The sequence below is a fragment of the Lynx rufus genome, unplaced genomic scaffold (assembly GCF_022079265.1).
Source record: "Lynx rufus isolate CCGP_SWC_20201006 ecotype Redwood Valley unplaced genomic scaffold, mLynRuf1.p SCAF_8, whole genome shotgun sequence".
Classification (NCBI taxonomy): Eukaryota; Metazoa; Chordata; class Mammalia; order Carnivora; family Felidae; genus Lynx; species Lynx rufus.
Genome location: NW_025814896.1, coordinates 79,342,361 through 79,359,056, shown reverse-complemented (window position 1 = coordinate 79,359,056; position 16,696 = coordinate 79,342,361). Strand labels below are relative to the sequence as shown.

General features: G+C 35.9%; 1 protein-coding gene across 1 annotated transcript in view; it reads left to right on the top strand.

Moving 5' to 3' along the window:
• PUS10 (pseudouridine synthase 10) overlaps positions 1-16,696 on the top strand; it is a 72,416-nt gene that overhangs the window by 27,468 nt on the left and 28,252 nt on the right. The window contains exons 5-6 of the mRNA XM_047068769.1: positions 11,322-11,356; positions 15,104-15,215. Coding sequence (XP_046924725.1) covers positions 11,322-11,356; positions 15,104-15,215 — 147 coding nt within the window. The remainder of the gene's footprint in view (positions 1-11,321; positions 11,357-15,103; positions 15,216-16,696) is intronic.

Here is a 16,696-nt window from a genome sequence, read left to right as displayed (position 1 = left end):
TGTTCCTCCCCTGCTCACACTCTCTCTCTCCCTCTCTCAAAAATAAATAAACATTAAAAAAAATAATAAAATTTGCTTTGGTGATTCTAGGTCCTTTGCATTTCCATACAGATTTTAGAATCTGCTTATCAATTTATTTTTTTTATTAATTTGGCTTAAATTTTGACTGGGAGTGCATTGAATTTATAGGTAAACTTGATAAGAATTGGTATCTGACTTAAATTTGGTATTTTTTAACTTCAAAATAATGCTCTTGTGTGTTTGTACGCATATGTGTGTGTTTTGCCACTCCTTGTGGCAAAGCAGAATCAATTCAGAATTTTTAGAATGAGAAAATTGTATTTTTTCCAATATATTTCTCCCCTTACAGCGCTGTAAATTAAATGGTAAATAAATATTAAAAAAAAAAAAAAGAATTGGTATCTGGATAGTATTGCATTTTCCAATGTGTGAATGTGGTATATTTCACTTTTTGCTTTCTTTTAGCAATGCTTTATAGTTTTCAGTGTACAGATTTCACACATGTTTTAAAAGTTTATCCCGAAGAATTTCATTCTTTTGGGTGGTATTATACATGGAATTGTATTTTTATTGCATTTTTAAATTTTTCATTGCTTGTTTATAGAAATACAATTGGTGTTTTATAACCTTGTACCCTGCAATTCTGCCTGACTTTTTTTCATAGTTGTAATAGTTTTGTTGGAGATTCCTTAGGATATTTTACAACATGATCATATTTTTTAATTACAAATTCAGTTTCTTCAGTTGATACTGATCTATTCAGTTTCCTATTGTTTCTTCTGTCAGTTTTGATAATTTGTATCTTTGAAGGAATTTGTTTCATCTAAGTTGTCAGATATATTGACATAAAGTTTTTCATAATATTTCTGTATTATGGACTAATATTCCCTAACAATGGTAATTTATGTCTTTTTTTTTTTTCTGTGATCAGTCCAGTTGGAGAGTTACCAATATGATTGACCTTTCCAAAGAACCAGTATTTGGTTTCATTGATTTACTTTTTTCTAAATGTTTGTTTGTTTATTTACTTTGAGAGAGAGAACATGCACAAGCAGGAGAGGGGAAGAGAGAGAGGGAGAGAGAGAGAATCCTAAGCAGGCTCCATGCCATGAGCATGGAGTCTGACACGAGGCTCAATCTCACGACCGTGGGATCATGACCTGAGCGGAAATCAACAGTCAGGCTTAACTGACTGAGCCACCCAGGCACCCCTTGATTTACTCTTTCTATATATTTATTTTCTATTTCATTGACTTCTGCTCTTTATTATTTCCTTCCTTCTACTTTTTTTGGCTTTAATTTGCTCTTCTTTTTCTATCTTCCTGAAGTGGGAGCTTAGTTTATTTTAGGCTTTTCTTTCATACTGCAACAGCAGAGTTGGGTAGGTGCGCTAGGACATCCTGGCCAGCAAGGCCCAAGATATGTACTGTCCGGCCCTTTACAGAAAAATTTGGCCAACCCTTGCTCTAGGGGCGATAATATGCATCTTCACCTTAATTCAATCAGGTAAAATATAGTAAGTAACTTTACAACATTATATTTCAATTTATTGTCTTTGGTGTAATTGTTGTATATATCTGTTACATTTATATACCTTTTAACCCAGCAATGCAGTGTTACAACATTTGCCTTAAATGGTCATATATCTTTTTTAAAAGAGAAGAAAACAGTATACATACCTATTATGTTTACCTACAAACTTACCATTCCTAGTGTTCTTCATTCTTACTTGTAGATCCAAGTTGCCATCTGGTGTCATTTCCCTTCTTCCTGAAGAGCTTAAGGTTTTTATTTTTGTTTTTAATATAGATTTACTGGTGATGAATCCTCTGAGTTTTTGTTTATCTGAAAAGTCTTTATTTTTCCTTCAGTTTTATAGTATAGTTTCATTGGATATAAAATATTTGGTTGACAAAATTTTTTCCTTTCAGCACTTTGAATATGTTGTTCCAGTATCTTTTGTTACTTGTTTTTTGTGATGAGAAGCCTGTGATTAATTATACTGTTCCTTTTTATGCAACAGGTTGTTTTCTATGACTTCTTTCAATTCTGCAAGCTCTTTCTGCTAAATTGAATTTCTGGGCCCACTCAGAGTCAGTTTCTGCTGACTGCTGTTTTCTTAAAAACGAGTCACTTTCTTGTTTCTTTGCATGTCTAGTAATTTTTGTTGAAAATTATATATTGTCTCGACCCTCAAGAATAGGGATGTTTCTAGAATTTTGTGATATTAAGTATATTGTTAACTCTTTTCTGATAGATACTCTTTAAGGAAGTTTGCTTCTATTCCAAGTTTAGTAATTTTTTTTAATGTTTATTTATTTGAGAGACATAGGGGGAGAGGCAGAGAGAGAGAGAGGGAGAGGAGGATCTGTGCTGACAGCACAGAGCCTGATGCAGGGCTCAAACTTACAAACTATGAGATCATGACCTGAGCCAAAGTCAGAGGCTTAACCAAATGAGCCACGCAGGCGCCAAGTTTAGTAAGTTTTTCAAATCAGAAATGGATATTTGCAATCATTATATTTTTCTCTTTTTAACTATTATTGTAGTCAAGTAATTGAATAGATTTTCTTGTGTTGAACTTTTGTTTTCCTGAAATAAACATTTTTTGTTTCATTTTAATAAAATTTGATTTATTAATATTTTATTAAGTTTTTTACATATATACATGCATATATGTATTTGTAAATAAGACTAGCCTATTGTTTACTTTTTAAATACTTGTTGCATCTTTTTAATGTTATTTCAGTGAAAGTTGGTTCATCACACTATACGTGGAACTACAAGCCAAGACCAGAACCAAAAGCAGAGTTATAGCCTGGTAAAGCCTCAGCTTATTCTTTTAGGAAATGGACTGAAGACTGTTGAGCAAAAGTTAGTTAGATCCCAGACTAGAAAAGACCCCAGTTCTCCTTACGTAGTTTTCAAAATCATTTCCTTGATCCTGAGGTGGAGGGTGCACAGACAGGTTGAGCAATTACCTGGATTTTAACAATAGCCTCCTAACAACTGCCTCTGTTTCCATGCTTGTCCCCTATCACTTTAAAAAGTAAATCATTTCGAGTCCTTCCTTTGCTCACTCTCCTATTGTCCCCATCTCCCTCAGAGTAAAATCAAACTCCTTTAATTGCTTAAAAGGGCCTATAGCAGCCCTGTCTTAGCACTGCACCTCAGTTCTTTGACTTCTTCACCTGTTTCTGTCTTCTTTGACTGTTCAGCCACATTGGCTGCCTTACTGCTTATTCACTGGATACACCAGGCACAACTTCTGCCTCAGGGCCTTTGCTTGCTGTTACTTCTGCATGAAAGGTTTCTTCCTCAGATATATTCATGGCTTATTCCCTCACTGCCTTCACATCTTTTCTCAAATGTTGCCTTCACAGTGAGGCTTTCCTTGATTACCGTAGTGGAAATTGCAGATCACTTCTTCCATTCCTCGTTCCTCTCACTTTTCTCCACTGTCTTTATCACTTCGCATTGCATTTATCACATAAAATAGTGTGATTTCTTTGTTTTGTTTGTTTTATGATTCTTGGCCATCGGTTTTACAAAGGCAAGGGTTTATGCCTATTTTGTTTACTAATATATGCCTAACACACATGGGCACACAACATTACTTGTCATTGGGTGTGGCCACTCTGGACCATATTCAGCACGTCTTGCCCAAGTCCCCAGCAGCAGCAGTGCAGTTTATGTCTGTCCAAAGGTCAGATTAAAAGGAAGAAATGGAGAGTAGGAGGAAGGAGGTCCTACGTTCTCCCCTACTGCCCTCCCCTGCCTGGGGCCCTCCTACTTTTTTTCTTTGCTGAAGAAACAGAAAGCCTTTGAAGTTGAGATAATATACAGTGGAGAAAGAGACAGAGAAAATCATGTTCCAAAATAAATGACAGTGTATTCTGTACTTTCTAACATGTTATTTAAAAAGAATAAAAGAAAATGAAGGGGAAAACCCCAAACCTTCTCCAAATATGTGGTTCTAGTCCCTTTTTCATTTCTGTTGTTTGCTTAAACTAAGGTGCAGTAAGTGATTTTCAGACTTTTTTTGCTTATATACCCTTCTGCTGCCCCAAAAGAAGTTTGAGAAACTATGTACTCCCTCACATGTTTTGAAATCAATGTCTAAAATGTTTCCATTATAAGTTTAATTGGTAGTAAAGAATGTCACTTTTAAAAATGCTTCCATTGGACAGTATTCACAGGTGAAATGATTTGTCTTGGATTTTCTTTAAAAAAACAAAACACTTGATGGGGGCACCTGGGTGGCTCAGTCGGTTAGCATCCAACATCTTCTCAGGTCATGATTTCATGGTTCATGGGTTTGAGCCCCATGTCAGGCTCTGTGCTGACAGCTCAGAGCCTGGAGCCTGCTTTGGATTCTGTGTCTCCCTCTCTCTCTCTCTCTCTCTGCCCCTCCTCCACTCGTGCTCTGTGGCTCTCTCTCTTAAAAATAAATAAGCATTAAAAAAATTTTTTAATAAAAAAAATAAAAACTTGAGGTCATTTCTTTACAAAAAAAAGGTAATGGAGATAGATAAAACTAGATTGGCAAAATGTTGATAACTTGAAGCTGGCTCAAAGGGTACATGGGAATTCATGTATTACTCTTTCTACTTTTTTCTATTTATGTGTTTGTTGTTTTATTTTCTTCCTTTCATGTTGGAGATTTTCTCTAAATGAGTAAGTGATCTTTGTTCATTCATTGTTAAGCATAGGGCATTTTAAAAGCGATTGAAAGTTAGGTCTGTATAGAGCAGGACAGTGGTGCTTGTGGACTGGGTTTTATTGGAGGAAAACAGGTAGTAAACTGACTTTTTTATATGGAGAGACCATATATCACTTTCTGAAACTTTTCCCTCAGAAACCATCTACTTCATTCAACAATGAATCTTCTAATCTTCTGTCCAGAGAAGTATAAGTTTGGCTGCCTCAGTACCCAGAGCAGGGTGAGAGAGGGAACTGCAGGTCTCTATGCAGACTGTAAACTCTCACTGAACACTTCTGTTTTCCTTGCAGGGCCTTACTCCAGCCGTCCTCTTGCCAGGGGCTTCTGAGTGTAAATACCTCTAGTTTGGTACCCAGAGTATAAATCTGCCCTTGCATGGTGTCAGGGAGAGGACCTTGGGTTCTGTTCATTCCTCATACCACCTGTTAGCTGTTTCCCCTGTTAGCCCATTTCACACTCTGTTGTCTTACACGTCCAGTCCTCAGTTTTGCTGGGTTTGGAGGGGCAAGTATCTCCTTTTGCCAACACTTAAGAATCCACTTCCTATGCTCTGCTACTTTCCATTCCTGCATTTCTTTTTTGTCTTCATGTATGGAGACTTGGGGTGATGAGTTATTTTTTTGTTTCATTGTAGATGGAGTTTGTTTTTCTGTTTCTCATTCTCCATCTTATGTTGAGATGGTTTTCCAAAGAAGAAGCAGACAGAAAGGGCTTTATTCTACCACCTTGAAGCCATAAATCTTTATTTTATAGTAACAAATTACTTTAGCATATTTATAAAGTAATACCTAAATTTTTAAAAATTATTTTTCAAGTGTATTTATTTAGAGAGATAGTGTAGGCCTGGAGCCTGAACTGTGGATTCTGTGTCCCCCTCTCTGTCCCTCTGCTACTCGTGCTTTGTCTCTCTCTCTTTCTCAAAAATAAATAAACATTAAATTTTTTTTTTTTTTCAATGTTTATTTTATTTTTGGGACAGAGAGAGACAGAGCATGAACGGGGGAGGGGCAGAGAGAGAGGGAGACACAGAATCGGAAACAGGCTCCAGGCTCTGAGCCATCAGCCCAGAGCCTGACGCGGGGCTCGAACTCACGGACCGCGAGATCGTGACCTGGCTGAAGTCGGACGCTTAACCGACTGCGCCACCCAGGCGCCCCAATAAACATTAAATTTTTAAAAAAACCTGTTTTTCTTGGTAGTAGTTTTGAGGTAAAATTGTATTTATGTCTTGAAATTGAGCTATATTTGATACATTGAAGTCTCTTGAATCTGCAAGTTCACTTTATGTTAACTGATACTTCAGTGAGGATGCTACTTTTCTAAAATCACATTCTAGGGGGAAATATATTTGCATCCCCTCAGCCACACCCAGTTGCTAACAGATACTTGTTGAGATAGCTTCGCTTCACTGATATTAACTTCAGAGTTACCTGAAATTTAGTTGCCAAGTTATCCTCTCATTAGCATATGACATTAAAGGACAGGACTGAGCCATATCTGTCTTTTTTTTTTAATTAAAATTTTAAATTTGAATACAGTTGACACATAATGCCACATTAGTTTTACGTGTGCAACATAGTGATTAGAAAGTTTATACATTATGCTATGTTTACTACAAGTGGTAGCTACTATCTGTTGCCATACATCACTGTTAAATATCATTGACTACGTTCCTTATACTGTGCTTTTTATTCCCATGACTTCTTCATTCCATAACTGGAAAGCTGTATCTCCCACTCCTCTTTATCCATTTTACCAATCCCTCATTCTCCTCCCCTCTGGCAACTACCAGTTTGTCTTCTGTATTTATAGGTCTGATTCTGCTTTTTATTTGTTTACTCATGGTTTTGTGGGGGTTTTTTAGACTCCACATGAGCGATATTTGTCTTTATGTCTATCCCAGAGCCTTTCATTCATTGTCATCTCCCTTCCTCCATCCTACCCCACCTTCCCACCCCCACAGAATTTCCTCTGGTGGTTATTTCCAATTAAGTCCTTCAGAGCTAGGCAAACATCAGCACCTAGAATATTGGAAAATACAAGAAGAATTCTCCTTCTTAAACCTCAGAACTTAGAAATAGGATTCTCCTGGGAACTGGGTCAGTAGAGCTGTACACCCTAATTTTGCCTCGCAGATTCTGGGGCATTCTGTCTTTGCTGACTTGTCTGTGCCTTTTCCCTCTTGTCTCGTCAAAAATAAAAAGCTCAGTCTTCTTAATGCTGTCCAAAGGTTGTATTGCCAGCAGTGTTAGGGAGGGCTGGAGTGAGAAAGTTTAATCCCCCACTTCATTTTTTTCTCCCTCAACCCTATAGGGAAAGATAATGTAGAGGATATGAGTGGCTTTTCAAACAGAGCTGACATAACTTTTATTCATCAAAAGAGACACCCAGACTCATTCTGTTAGTCATTACATCATGGATGTGAGATCAGAGACTCCGGAGAAGAAGAAAAAGATTGAGGCAGGGAGGTGGTAGAGGTGAGGAGACATGGGTGAGGAGGGGTCTTTACCTCAGCCAGGTGGGGGAGCCCAGCAATGGTTATAAGAATGTGTTCTCCTGCCTCCTCTCTTACCTTCCTCTTTCTGCCACTACGCCAGACACCAAACCTGTCGCGAAGTGAGGAGCAGGCCCCGGTGAGGCAGATGCTCACGGCTGTAGCAAGCTGGGGAATGGGGAGGAGGAGAAGGAAAGGTTAGGCAGGCATGCTGGGAAGAGGAAAGAAGAGTTACTATTGTTACTGACCTCGTCGTTGAACCTGATTCCCAGCTGCCTGTTTGTGTGAAGGTAGAATACATAAATGTGTGTGTGTGTGTGTGTGTGTGTGTGTGTGTGTGTGTGTGTGTTAGGAGAAGAGAGAATGGGGGGAATACCTCTAGCTTTCCGCACAACTCTTGTCATTTTCCTGTTGGTACATTTTCTTTGTTATTATGAGTCATAAATGAGTCCAGGAGATGTGTAGAATTCAAAAGATTTTTAGAGTTTTAAAAAGGGCATTAGTGGTAATTTAGAAACCCTAGTATCACTGCTGGTTGCCAAGTCCTGCCGGTCTCTCTCCATTACCTCTTAAAGTTGCTTACTCCTCTCCATTCCCACACTATATTTCCCATGTAGGATAATGAGGCCTTCTGGTATAAGAACTATCTTATTTTCTTAAGCTACCATGTAAGAAAAATAATAGTGTGCAGATGATGGCTGTTGTGATTTAATTAAAGAAGATCAAATATTGTTCATTCTTTGCGCTGCCATGGGATTTTGTATATACGTAAATGTGGCACTTCTTCTGTTATGGTTTCATGCTTGGGAGTCATGCCCTAGCATGGCACTTAAAACCTGCTCATCTTTCGAGTTTCATCTCTAGTTGTTGAATCCCTACTCACGTTTATGTGCACATTATATATAACCTGAGCACCAGTTTTACTGAATTGTAGCTCCCCAACATGCCATTTTTAACACCTCTCTTTCTCTCTGTGCTTCCCACCTGCCACCTCTACTTAAATCGGTGTCAATTTGGCTCTACTGTTACCCACTCTCACTGGTGCTAGATGAACCCCCAGCTCAGAACCCTAAGCTAAAAAGCCATTCCGAGGCATAGACTTTCCATGGTGTGTGTGTGTGGGGGGGGGGTGTTACCAGAATACACAAGCACTTTAGCAAGCATGTTCTTCTGCTTCATTTAGCACTTGCCTAGAATTCTGTAATACAGTTAAAGCAGAGTCTGGGATTAAGTTGTGTGGTTCCTGAATTTTCAGGAGATAACATACTGCCTTTGGTACCAAATTTGATTAAACTTGATAACTTTAATGCCATTTGGTTCTGTTGGGGAGGAAGAATTAAATTGCTTACTCTAGAGAATGATTTTTTTCCCACTGACTAAGGAATAGAACATTTATTAAAATTATCTTGGTGACCTGAAAGAGAGAAATGTACTTTTCTTCCTCAGCAGAAGCAGGTCCAGGACATTATTAGCACGTAGTAAAAATTGAATAATTGAGCAACACTGACTTCTTTGGGATTCAGTCTTCCAGCCCCTGCTGTGTGATTAGTTCTGTCCAACCTGCTGGCATGCTTGAGCAGGAAGCCTGCAGAGGATTAGGAAGGAAAAACCCTTAGGAAATCTCAGGTACTGAAGACAGTTGATTTAATTTTATATGTTACACATGGTAATCTGGTCTCCCTTGGCAACCTCCATTTCTGCCCTACTTTATAATCAGAGGATGGCAGGACATGTTGCAGATTTGGTGGGCATCACCTGAAAGTGACTGTAGAAAACAGGATTTGCTTTAAAAGCAGAGATGAAAAGTTCACTAAAAAAAGACAAAAGAGGGGTGCCTGGATGACTCAGTTGGTTGAACATCCAATTCTTGATTTTGGCTCAGGTCATCATCCCAGGGTCATGGGATTGAGCCCTGCATCAGGCTCCATGATGAGTGTTGGAGCCTTCTTAGGATTCTGTCTCTCTCTCTCTGTCTCTCTCTCCTTCTCTCCCCCACTCATGCTCTCTCTCTCTCAAATTTTTTTTTTAAAAAAGGACAGAAGAGTCTGAGTCCCCTTAAAGAAGGGACAGATAGTTCTCTATAGCTTAGATACCCATGAGGATTTTATTGATGAGAGAAGTTCCAGAACTACCTATGGCAGAGCAGTTTGGGAATCAAGTCATGGAAATCTTTTAAGGGATAATAATTTTATTATTTGTGAATTGCAGTTAAGGTTTTAATTCAAAAATGACAATAATAGTTACTATTTGTTAAGTACATGCCAAGAATCTTACTTGGTTCTTTACATACACAACTTCATTAAATTCCCACAGTGTCCCTTGAAGGGGAGTATTAATACCCCTTTATGGATGAAAAAACAAGTATTTATTGACCTCTTAAAATATGAAGGCTAAAGGAAGGTGGGGCAATATTGACTGCAAGTTTCAGCTTTGGGAGACCATTATTCACTTTTTTCTATGATCATAAAGTCCTTTAAGTCTTAATAGCCTCTGTTACAAAACAGTGTACTAACTAATGCCCATTAATGATGACTTTTGCCATCCAGAAAAGTTTCAGTTCATTCATTTTAGTCTAATTGTTTCATTTGGCACATTAGGAAACTGAGTGCCAGCAATTTAGTAATGCCTAAAGCCAGGTCTCCGGACTCCTAGTAATTTGTGTGTTATACCATATGCCCACATTCTTTGAAAGAGGGCTTGAGTAAATGAAGGAAAGAAGGATGGGGACTTGTAGTGCTATCAAAGGTGTTAGATTGAGCTAGCAAAGTAAACTACTGAATCAGAAGGTACTGATGAGATGTTTAGGCATTGGAAACAGCTCTAGTTCTAGTTGGCTCATGTCTGAACAAAGTAATTCACCTAAGATTTCTGAAAGAGTAGAAATCTTTAAAAGTATCTAGTGTCCCTCTGGTCTTTTGAAGTTTAAAAGGACAGGATTCTACATATGAACCACAATATGTGTGTAGAGGTGGGCGGGTCTACTATTCTAATAGCAATAATGAATGGTCACTCCTATGACATGTGGATGCAGAGACTACATATGGTATTTTATTGACTTATACACGCGTGCTTCTGTCATGTTCACAAAATGCTATATGCTGAGGTAGGACTTGTCATTTGCTTTCTATAAGGTGACAGCTATGGGATGTCAATGGCAGACTGAGAAATCTTAGTGCCACACACTTACTGTGTCAAGCATTTTGCATGAATTTAATCCTTATAACAACCATGATTGTGAATGTTATTGTCTCCATTTTAGCAACTTTTTCAGTTTTTATTAACTCTTCCCAGAACATTTTCTCTAACATTTTATTATGAACATTTTTTAAGGTTTTATTTTTAAGTAATCTCTACACCCAACATAGGGCTCGAACTTACAACCCCAAGATCAAAAGTTGCACACTCCACCAACTGAGCCAGCCAGGCACCCCTATTATGAGAATTTTTAAATGTTCAGTAAAGTTGAAAGAATTGTACAGCGAACACCCATATACCTACCTGGATTCTATCATTATTACTCTTTCTATATTTCCTTTATTGTATATCTAGTCATCAATTTATCCATCCACCCATCTTAGTTTTAGTTTTATTCCAAAGTGACTTACAGATGTTGGTACACTTACATATGGATATCATTAATTAGATAGAATTAAAAATGTGTAGCCTTCTTTAAAAAAAAAAAACAAAACTGAGGCCTTTAATTCTGTTTGGGGGGACATAGTTTGTTCTCCATTACTTTGGGCCTTCCTCTGTGAAGAAGTAAGATATTTTAAGAAAAAAAGTAAACTCCTTATGCTACAAACTTGTATCTCATTAATGAGATAGAAATCTGTAGGGAGGAGGGAGATACCCCTGTTGAATTCCTAGGCCACAGTAACCCAGCATTGCAAAGTGGCATCTTACCTCATTTCTGACTTTAAATGAGATTGAGGTCATTGCCACATTTCTGAATACTTACTACTCCCCTAAAAAGAGTTTGATTAGCAAATTAGTTAAGCACTTTAGTAATGATATTGGAACTTCATTTCAATGAACATTTTTCCCCCTTTTCTCTTCTTCTGGGTGTGACTAAATTGCCTACAGCATGCTGCATGGTTGCTGGTAAAACAGGAAATGGGGTAAGTAATTTAGGTAGGGAATTTTTTCTACCATTTAAATATAAGCTACCTGATTCTTTTTTTTTTTAATGTTTATTTATTTTAAGCTACCTGATTCTTAAAGTACTTTTACTACTACTGCCTCCTTTTTTAGAGTGAGTTCACTAGCTCCTAGAGAAATTAACAGAAAGAAAACAAATTTATGGTATGACTTAGGTGTCAACCTTATTTAATTAGTTTATTTGCATGGCATCTTACTAGTGTCTATTAAAGTGGATTCATTTTTTTGTAGATTTAACAAGAATGTAAATACATATTTTACATTTATATAAGGCACTTATATAATGTAGTTTGGCAAGCTGTTATAAAAGAATAAATTTTATACTGGTCTTAGAAACTAGATTATAAAACTGTGCTCTAAAAGACACAGAGTAAAATCCTAACTAAAGCAGAAAAACAGTTGAGTTTATACACAGATAAAACATATAAAACATAGGTCCACAGTCCTTTATCTGAAACCCTTGGGGACCAAATATGTTTTGGAACTTAGAATTTTTTTAGGTTTTAGAAATGCAATATGGTGTTAGATACCATATATAACATACCCCTCCCCTCATGGTCTGAGGTGGTACTCTGTAATCAAATACATTTATATTTCTGCAGTGAAACATGAATATTCACACTAAGTTTGATACACAAAGTCTCTAAAAAGCTTCACACGTTCAAGTCAGTGTTTGCTTACCGAGTTAAGAAAAAAATCTTTAACTTTCCAGACCCTCTTGGATTTTGAAACTAAAAATTTTATACCAATATAAAAAGGGCCATGTGACTACTAGAGGTTCCTGTGTACTCTGGAGAGAAAAGCACAGAGAGAAGTATAGATTTCTGTATTAGAATCTTATACTTGGTTAAGTGATTTATAAAAAAAGTAATTGATTTGGCTTGTTTGTTGATTTATTTCCTCTTTCATATCTGCTTTTCTGGGAGGGTAATAGCAATATATCTGTCAAAGGTTTTGGGGTTTAGTTAGGTTGTGTTAGATTAGTCTCAAATGCTTGTGTTTCTGGAATGATAAAATTTGATCCTGTGTTTGAGAAATTTTTTAGCACAGAGAATGCTATTTTCTAAATGTTTCCAGTTTCCATCCACATTGCTTGTGAGCTGCTGTTGTTATCCTTTATTGAAGAATTTTAAACTAAGCTTAGCTCTTCAAAAGATCCTGTTCAATATAGAGATACTGGAACAGAAAAAATATAAACTACTAATCTTTTCCCTCAGTGTCCATAGTTCATTCTACATTCAAAATATTGTAGAGGAATTGCCATTAAAGAATTGATTCAAGGAATTAAGAAAAATTAATTGTGCTTGGATATTTTGGTTCATCTTTCCTCTGGAATGGCTGTCATGTTGTATTGATAGAAAAAGTGATTGCAGTTGACATCCTTATCAGTAGTTATCTGACACAGGAGAGAGGGAAACGTGATACTAAGTACTAAATTGGGACTGAATTTAATTTAATGACTACTAATTCCTCTAAAGGACCATCAAGCATATGCTAAGGACTTCTATGAAAACATTTACCCTACATTATGTTAGAGAAGTTATGGGGTGCCTGGGTGGCTTAGTCGGTTAAGCATTGGACTCTTCATTCTGGCTGAGGTCACGATGTCACGGTTTGTGAGTTCAAGCCCCATGTCGGGCTCTCTGCTGACAGCATGGAGCCTGCTTGGGATTCTGTCTGTCTCTGCCCCTCCCCAGCTTTCTCCCTCTTTCACTCTCTCAAAAAAATAAACTTAAAAAAAAAAGTTATTAGCCACATTCATGTGGCAGAAAGTGAAATCTGGCATTTTAAGTGTTAATTATTTGCCTTATATATTAAGGTTTCCAAGCTGTCTATTAACCCTTTCTAACAGCTCTTTAATCTGGAAGGAAACAATAATGGAATTTTTTTTTAACTGGACTAAGATATCTAAATATATTTAAAAGACTATGAAGGATTTAAAATGCCACTTTTCTTAAATACATGAGTAATGTTTTAACTCATATTTAGGATTGGTTTTTGCTGTAACCCCTTGTACTCTCTTGGGTCTAAACAATGTTTAAATGGTTTTCTATTCTTGTATTTTTTGTTTCAACTTTTTATCCTTTAAAATGTGTTCTCATACATTAATTATTTACTTTTCAACTGTGATGCTATATTATGCCAATATCATTAAACTGTTGATACAACATCAAATAGTCTTTTAAAATACTTAAAAAGTTTCTAATATTCAGAGAATTGGGAACAGTTTATGAAGCTCAAACACTTAGTGTTTCAATAAGTTCTTAAATGTAGAGAAATAATATGATTATTTGTCAGATGTAGTTTATCAGGGTATTTCATTGTTAAACCACAATTCCAAAGCATATGAAAGCATTCTGTGTAATCAGTTATACTTTCAACTGGATATCGAATTGGTACATCAATTATTTCTTAACTTTATTTCTAGAGGAAAGTCATCTTTACATATTTTTTAGATCAATTACATTTAGCCATTAGCTAAATTATTTTTTGTTTTCTACCTGCAGTTAGTAGTGTCTTTTGGTCTTCAAGAATTAAATTACAATGAATATTTGATATAAGTAGTCATTTTCTATCAGTGAAAGTTGTACATTAGAAGAAATGATTTCACAAGTTGGCCCTAACATCTCTTTTGTTAAAAGAAGCCCCGTATATAGCTGTAAGACTGATTTGTAGTTTTAATAATTTGAATGAAGTGGACTTGTTAATGTATTAGTGATATAATATTATACTCAGCATAACAAAGCAGTTTTAATAATATCATAGCATGCATGTTTTTCTTTTCTTTTCACTTCAGTTCCTTTCTTTTTTTTCTTCCTCCCTCCCTTCCTCTTTCTCTCCCTCTTTCTTCCTTTCTCTCTTTCTTTCTCTCTTTTTATTTTTTAAGTAGGTTCCATGCCCAGTGTGGGGTTTGAACTCATGACCCAGAGATGAAGAGTCTCATGCTCTACTGACTGAGCCAGCCAGGCACCCCCTTCAGTTCCTTTCTATAACAATTTTAGTTATAAAATTGTTCAAACTCAAACTAAAAGCTAGAAATCATAATTGGGACTTCCCCAAATCTATTTATTGGCTCATGAGTAGATTTGGGGGGAATGTCAGATTTTTATTCAGACATTTTTCTGATATTAAATTGACAAGCATTTCAGCACATCGATATTTTAGAATTTAATGTTTCTTCTTCAGCAGTAAAATACAGCTTGTACACTGATTTCCCAAAAGTAAGCCCCATTATCAGGAGAGTAGATGCAAACATTTTTAGTCTGGATGAGTTATCCTAATACACAGTTTTGTTGTTTCTGAGCAATACATAATCCCTTCTATTACACCTTTCTGTTTTCTGATGTATAAATCCAGGAATCTGGCAATGATAGCTCAGAAAAGGTCATTAGTATTCTTTTGTCTTTGAAGTTTAAAAACTATCTTATATACCATTTTATTTATTTATTTATTTATTTATTTATTTATTTATTTATTTATTTATTTCATACCATTTAAAATGTTGTTTTTTGATTCTACTAGATGATAAGGTCCACGAGCTGAGGGATTTTTGTCTACTTGTTCTCTACTTTCTAGCTAATGTGTAAAATAGCGCCTGGCACATAGTAGGCACTCAATAAATATTTTTAAATAATTGCATAAATTTTTGCCTTTAGTTGAAAAAGTGAAATTTTTCATGTCAGTGAATTACTTTTTATGTTATTCAGAAAGCAGAATCTGTCGCTGGGAAGAAATGATATAGTACAGCTAAAAGAAGCCTACAAATGGATAACTCACCCCCTGTTTTCAGAGGAACTGGGTGTTCCCATTGATGGAAAGGTATTTGATCATCAGCACTGTTAATTTTGTTTGCTGGTTTTACATCATCATATGGCAGAGTTTTGATTAGTCAAAATAATCTTCTCTTTAAATAGTGGAGGATTTTTAAACTTTTAACATATTAATTTCTAACAGTCTTAAATTGAGAAAGTTTTTATTTTTTTAAGACTTCTTTGTGATCTAAGACATTTATGTGTATAACAAGTGTAGTGTACCCTAATTGACTTTAAAAGATTAGAAATTAATCTATGCCTTTAATATATTTATAGTTTAATTGGAGAGACACATATTAATACAGAGCAATACATAAGTAACTATGAGTAACTTATGTAACTTAAATAGTCAACTCTGGTTATCTGTGGCTAATCTTATTTTCAGATATAATCAATCAACTACAGTGAGCGTGGATCCAATCTATCCCACCTTGTTGGTATCTCAAGTCCCTCCTTTTCAATTTTAGGTAGACACCGCCTTTGAAACCAGAACACTTAGCTGTCTGCCCTATTCCAGAACAGACCTCACCTCAGTCTCCAGAATGGATTGAATTTAGGGGAGAGTTCGACAGGTTTCCAGATGTGGAAACAGGACATATTACCAGCTTCTCTTAAATTAGATTTTAATAGTATGGCCTCATAGCTTTATCATTTTGCTTGAAGGAAATTCCCTGAATATCAGATACACCTTTATTCCAGTAAAATCACCAAACCATCCTTCAAAGCTAAATAGTTAAACAATTTTTTTCACCATTCAGAAAAATTCTTAGCTCTGTTTCTCTCTGTTAGTATGAATAAACTCTGTCCTTTAAACTGAATACTGATAGAATAGAGAATAAAACCACTTCACACATATACGGAGAGGAAATGAGGTAATGAAAGTACTTTGGAAATTAGAGAAGTTATTGATGCAAAATATTTTTACCTCAAACTTCAGTTTTGAAGCATAAGTAACTTTACATGTTGAACCAGTGAGAACAGAAAATAGAAAACAAAAAGATGCCAGTGTTCTAATAGATTCAGAATGAGTGAAGTTTTCTTGAGTAAAAGGAATGTCTTGTGATTTTAATTTTACTTTGTAGATTAGAGAGAGAAAAAAACCTAGCTATTCATTATTGTGATTCTAGAGTAGCTAATATGCTTGCTGATGATTCAATGCAATCAATAAATATAGAAATACTCAATAAAGAAGAATAAATTGTTACATGGTGTGGCATTTATTGTTTTTCTCTATGTTGAATTTTTGTTCTCTGTGGAGATTAATGTATATAGAGTATGAAATTGTGCTTATTTTGTATGCAAGGATGTTCATTATAGCATTTTTTAATAACAGAAAAGCTTACAACTTAAATGTCCAACAGTCCCTAGAGTTGAAAAGATGTCCCTGGCATATTAATTAAAGTAATTTTCCAAAAGTATGTTTAATATCCCATGAAGTATATACATTTATGTTTATATTATAAAAATAGCTAAAAGGAAACACGCCAA